Raw genomic sequence first — 6,000 nt, 5'->3', positions numbered from 1 at the left:
ATGAAATCGCAAAACCAACAATCTTTCAACAAACTACAGACGGAGTTTGAAAACATATTCGATAGTTTTACACTCTGTCAGGTAAAATCAATGTTCTTGTGACCTAACGATGGTGAATAACAATTCATTACATTTTTTCGCAATGTTTATCGAATTGGTAAAATATGATAGTTTCTTTCATAGATATGTTTTTTTTACATTTCGTAAATAGTAACCTCATCTGAAGTGATATAATAGTATTATTAACATATGGCATCTGTGTATGGTACGTGTAAAAGAAAAAAACACAATATGTTGCGCATTTAATTCATTCAAAATAGAAAAATCATTCGCTCGAGGAAGCAGATATATCGCAGATTGATCACTTAACAACAAAACCATGGCGAGCTCATATTTTATCGCGGTGAATGTATTTTCTAAACAACTCTTTATTACATATCAGAATACAGCCTACAGTTTATCGATTAGAGGTACTTATCAATATACTCTTAGATATAATAACATCCGGCAGATATGAAAAAATAATAGACATTGCCGTTTAAATTCATTTAGAAAATCTGAAAATCATGTAACTGGATAAAAAATAAACCTGAAAACTCGTAATGCTTGTCGCTGTTTCATTATAAAAGATTTTCTTCTGCCTCGTGATTATCGATTTGTAAAATTCAAGAGCGCTGAATACAAGAAGATCGGTTATGGATACTGTCTATTTTCCGTTATGTGTAATCATCTAGAATCGCAACATGTACATTGTGTAAGTTACGTCGAGGAAGAGCCCGTGGCAGTGAACCGAATGGGTATGTAAATATAAGCTACATTCTATAATAGATTATGTGATTTGATACATTGCTTTTGCATGCATTGTTAATGATATTTTCTTCCGTGTATTTTTTATACTCATTATATCTCTTATTCGTTTGTATAGTTTAGCTAGCAAGCATAACAATTGATTTTTCGTTACGATTAGTTTTCATGATATGACGTGTCAATATGTAGTAAAGTTACTCTCAGGGGACCGCCAGAAGCCAAACCATAATCGTCTTATCGATATAATTCAACTATACAATGACGTATATCAAAACTTATAAAATACCCAAAACCACCATGAAAGGCGAGTCCCCTGACCCTGCATTTGCGCGGCAGATATACCATGTATTCGTCTCTGATATGCGTTTAGAGCCAGACTTGTTATTGGTCGATTAATTACGATTAAACGTTTGCAACGTGTCGAATGGATCTAGCGTCGATCTAGCCGACTTCTAGCTTCTACCGGGACGAACGTTGCGATACAATTGTTATTTAAAAGCCGGCGGCGGCGCTCGTTGTCCGTTCGTCTTCGACGTGTCCTCCGTCATGACTGTCACCAATTCGCCCACAGCTTTTCCTAAGTCTCCTGAAATAAAAAAAAAGGCCTTTAATATCCACCTATTTCCTTATTGTTGCTCCTGAGGTCTAGAATGTTCTGCCAAACTCACGATTTTATAATTAATTAAACAATTAACATGCATACATTCCGATATACACAGAAAAGAAGAGATACACGTAAGACGAGTCGAGAAGATGGATTTTTGGGCATAGATGAAAACGCGATCAACACTAAAGATTAGCGCATTCATAATCGTTAGATTATTGTTGATAATATCATCCGTTAGGTATTAAGTAATTCGACATCGAGGCGATTGTATGTATTTAGGCGATTTTTAGCTCTCAGGGAGAAGCAGTGATCTCACCTTACATCCATTCTGTAGCGTGAAAACAGGAAAGCAACGTTACTTTTGTCATGTTAAGCAGAATGTCACGTGCATCATGGAGGTTGGGCATAATATAAGTTAATTATATTACATAATTGACACACGATCAAATTCACATAAATTAAACGAACCTGCCATGTGCAACAAATTACCCACATTGTGGGTAACGCTGTGAGAATGCGGCGGCGGCGGTGGCCTCTCTAAACTGCTGACTCTGCCTTCGTTTGAGCTTCCTCCACCTATATCCGTATACCCAATAGCAATAAGCTTATCTAGTTTCCACGGCTGATTAAATATGTATATACAGATGTAAACAATAGGGATTCTTTACAATCTTACTTTATAATAAAATTAATGATTTACAATGTTCTAATGTAGTAATATTTGAAATAACTGAATTTTGTGAATTGTGTAGCAAATTTCTTTTGCAATTTTATTAATCTGTTATTTGTTAAATTTTATTTATTACATTAAAGAAGATAAAATCTTGATATGCAGAAAACAATTTAAGCGAATGAAATTTATCATTATCTCATACCCATAACTGTACCTATAATTGAAATCATTAAATCCCTATTGTATCAATATGTAGTTAGTGTAATATCAACAGAAAGGCATTAGATTCGGCTGTTGCATATGAGTTACAAATGTATATGACGGTTATTACAGTCCGATTGATTGAATGCATTAATAGTGATTCCTAATTGAGATACCTAATATATCGCTCTAGACATTATCATTTGTTTATTTCCCAAGAGTTACAATCAAAATTTAGCTCTTTATTAAAATTAAAGCTGTTTGTTAAATTAGAATATACCTGGAGAATCATGATAATGGCCATTCATTTTTGCTGGAGAGTCAGTTGCTAATTGTGATGCTGTTACACTTCGGGTTTGTAAAGTTCCAGTTTTCGATGGCGAAGAAGCATTTGGCTAAAAAAATAATCAAATTTAAAAGTTTCTTTTATTTTCGAATCACTGAAATAATAAATAAATACATAATAGATAAAAAAAATAACAAATAAATGTTAAAAATATCACATTCTTGGACATACTTCATCTAGAAGTTGTCTAAGTCTCTGTAGTTGCGCCTCCAATTGGCGATTGTGGTCCTCGAGTAATTGCATGCGTGCTTCTAATCTTCCTTTATGCTGTCTTAGCAGCTTAGCTTCCGCAATCATATCGCAATCAGGCTGTCTAATACTGTGACCATCCTCTGGCGTTGAACCTGGAGTTTGCTTCGAGCGTAATCTTTCGTACTCCGCTTGTAATGTCGCATTCTCCTCTTCCAATTCACGTATCATCGCCTCAAGTTCTTCCCTTTGCTCGGCGTCTATCGCGGCCATAACTTGGACTGGACTTCTGGGTACGTTAATATTGTCGCCACCGTTCAAGCTCTGACAGTAATGTGCTATCAGTTGATGTTCATCGTCGCTGTCCGGCGTAGAATTACTTCTTGTACGCGACAGCTCGACTTCGGCGAGTCGAGAAGCATACATTTCTAAACGAGAATGCATGTCTTGGCTGAGTGAGCTGTGTTGGGGCGATGGCGCCGGGCTCTCCAAAGCGTCTCCTTCCAAAACGGTTTGCACAGGCAAATAGCCAACTCTAGGATGTTTTTTGAAGTATCGTTTGGACTTGAATTTGTTGCGCAACGCTCGCGTGAAGTCGCGTACATCTTCACCGGAGGTTGTCTGTAAAGTAACAAACAGGATACTTGAAATATTTATAAAAATTGTTTCCTTTAATAATTAAAAAAATTAAAATGGATATCTTACCGCCGTGCAATACTCTTGCATCGGATGCGTCAACTTGTGATTCTTCGCTTTGCGTCCTGAGAAGAAACAGTTCTGACACATGTCAAAGTTGAAGCATTTCAAGCAACGGTATCTAAAATATAGATATTGTTTACGTCAATACACATTTAAAAAAATATATATATATTATATATATACACACACACATCAATTTTTCTAATCAGATGTAATCTCACCTGAATCCTATAATAGGATATTCCTTGCATATATTGCATTTGGCTTGATGCTTAGCGGTCTCCGCTGCGGATAGTCTATGCAATACCGGCAGCCAGACCATACTCTGTGGTTCCTGTTGCAGCCAACTCAAAAAGTGCACTGCTTCTATTTCGTTCTTATCTTTTCCGGCCTTTTCGAAGCAACTGCGAACACTGGGCTCAATATTTGAACCTCCGAATGCTGCAACTTCGCCCAATTGTCTCGGCACTTGTATGCAATCGTGCAACAGAAGTCCCAATTTTCGTTGATCTACCAGTCTATTAGGATCCGCAATCAAACGGAATAGATCTGTAAATAATATTTTTAAAATCTCCTTTAGATACAGTTAAATATAGCATTAAATTAACTCATCAGGGGAAATCTCTTTATGTTACTTACATCTATACTTTTCCTCCAAGTGTCCCTTGCATAATAAAACCAAACCGACTTTAAATGAAAGTACTCGAATTTGACCGGTTCGTTGGCTGAAAATTATAGCGAAGGAATATTATAATGACAGCTTATTACGATGCTAAGCGTATGTTTTCAGAATAAAGTAATTTGAAATTTGGGTAATATGCTAAACATAATATCTTATAAATAAAGTAATTCAAAAATTGGATATTCTTGTAAAATATAAAAATATATATATATAAAATGTGAACCAAATGTAAATAATAAAAGACAGAATATGTGTGTGGACAGTTTAATAGTTATAAAATGTATTCACTTAGAATACCTATCGTATACATTGAGCAGCCAGTTAATGGCTAGGTCAATGCATAGCGGTACGGACACCTGCGCTGGATTGTCTGCTGCGATTACTTCGTATAGCGATGTTAGTACTGTTACCATATCGGGGATGTCGATCAGTTTGTCATTCTGTGCCCGAAGTCCATGTGAATCGAATTGTTCTAATGCGGTGGAAAGGCCCAACATATCCACTAAAAACGATAAAGTCAAAATATGGAACAGTTATTCATTCTGTACTTCCTTTATTTATACAAAATACTATATGGTGTTAGGTAATAAAGATCAATGAAGAAATTCTCATAACATCGATCAGTATAATAATAAAATAGCAGCACTCAAGTATTATAGTAATAAGATAACAATAATTTTGATCATTAAAGATGCGAAAATACTTACGGCACAGTCGCTTCTGAACGGTACGCAGTTTCATGGCGGTTCGATATGCGGAAAAGCGAACTTCGTTTAAGTCCGCGAGTGAAGACATCAGTTCTATCATTTTCGGGTGATCCCAATGCGTAGTCTCCAATTGATGGCTATAACGGATTTGAAATTTAAATCTATAAACTTAATTCTATCTGTATAAAGAAATATAATATGTAAATAGAATGACGTGATAATCTTTTATACGTTTTAATACATTGATCAAATTGAAGAAATTTTTTGACATAATTACGTTTTATATATTGAACTTTATTGTAAAAGTTTGTTTAGATGTTCGAATTAATTAGATTGTTGTTATTTAGATATCTGAATATAAATATTAATAAATATAGAGTATTTCTTTAGATCGAGTTTACTTAGACTCGTTCAGGTATTTGAATCAATTTGTTCTTCAATAAATACGAATGTTCCTTTTAGTAACATAAGACTCGGCCATGTCAGTAAAAGCTCTCGATCGCCTCAGGAATAACCGTGTCGTACGGTTTGAGAAAATCGAGGCGACCGTGCGGGTAGTGCAAGGAAGATCGATTACTTGATATAGTAAGGCACTTTGGCGGGTGTGAGGGCTCTCTCCCATGGTGGTTCTACGCTGCTCGCGAGGAAAGCCTGACTACCCGGAGTGCTGCCATCCTTCCCGAATCCGCTTAGTAACTTGTAGCGCTCGTCAACCGCGACTTGCAGCACCTTCCACCTACGAAAACACGAAAAAGTTAACGTCGTTGCGTCCTGAATTCAAAACCTGTCGCATAGCAAGCTGTAAAAATAAGCCCCACAGTGCCGAGCCGAATTTTAAATTCTCTATCCTGACACTGGTGACACTTGCAAAAAGTGACGTAAGAGAGAAAACGTTTCAAACGAATGATCGTAAAGAGAATATTTTGTCTGAATTCCACAGAATTCATTATTATTCAGAGGGGATCGTAATATCTGAAAAATTTTGATGTGTGTCAGATTGCTTGGATGATACGTCATTAAATGATTTCGTGACATCGTGTACATTGCTGATGTACGAGTTTTGTCAAAAACTCAGTCACAAGTCACACG

The 6,000-nt window shown here is 36.1% G+C and overlaps 1 protein-coding gene across 1 annotated transcript in view; it reads right to left on the bottom strand.

Moving 5' to 3' along the window:
• Positions 1-234: 234 nt before the first annotated feature.
• LOC108775093 (dystrophin, isoforms A/C/F/G/H) overlaps positions 235-6,000 on the bottom strand; it is a 447,682-nt gene continuing 441,916 nt past the window's right edge. The window contains exons 46-55 of the mRNA XM_018541369.1: positions 5,489-5,647; positions 4,912-5,048; positions 4,493-4,706; positions 4,162-4,247; positions 3,744-4,071; positions 3,529-3,640; positions 2,806-3,444; positions 2,569-2,683; positions 1,883-1,990; positions 235-1,393 (exon numbers count right to left, since the gene is read on the bottom strand). Coding sequence (XP_018396871.1) covers positions 1,296-1,393; positions 1,883-1,990; positions 2,569-2,683; positions 2,806-3,444; positions 3,529-3,640; positions 3,744-4,071; positions 4,162-4,247; positions 4,493-4,706; positions 4,912-5,048; positions 5,489-5,647 — 1,996 coding nt within the window. The 3' untranslated portion in view covers positions 235-1,295. The remainder of the gene's footprint in view (positions 1,394-1,882; positions 1,991-2,568; positions 2,684-2,805; positions 3,445-3,528; positions 3,641-3,743; positions 4,072-4,161; positions 4,248-4,492; positions 4,707-4,911; positions 5,049-5,488; positions 5,648-6,000) is intronic.

The sequence above is a fragment of the Cyphomyrmex costatus genome, unplaced genomic scaffold, assembly GCF_001594065.2.
Source record: "Cyphomyrmex costatus isolate MS0001 unplaced genomic scaffold, Ccosl1.0 scaffold281, whole genome shotgun sequence".
In the NCBI taxonomy this organism is placed as follows: domain Eukaryota; kingdom Metazoa; phylum Arthropoda; class Insecta; order Hymenoptera; family Formicidae; genus Cyphomyrmex; species Cyphomyrmex costatus.
This window is presented reverse-complemented; position numbering and strand designations above follow the sequence as displayed.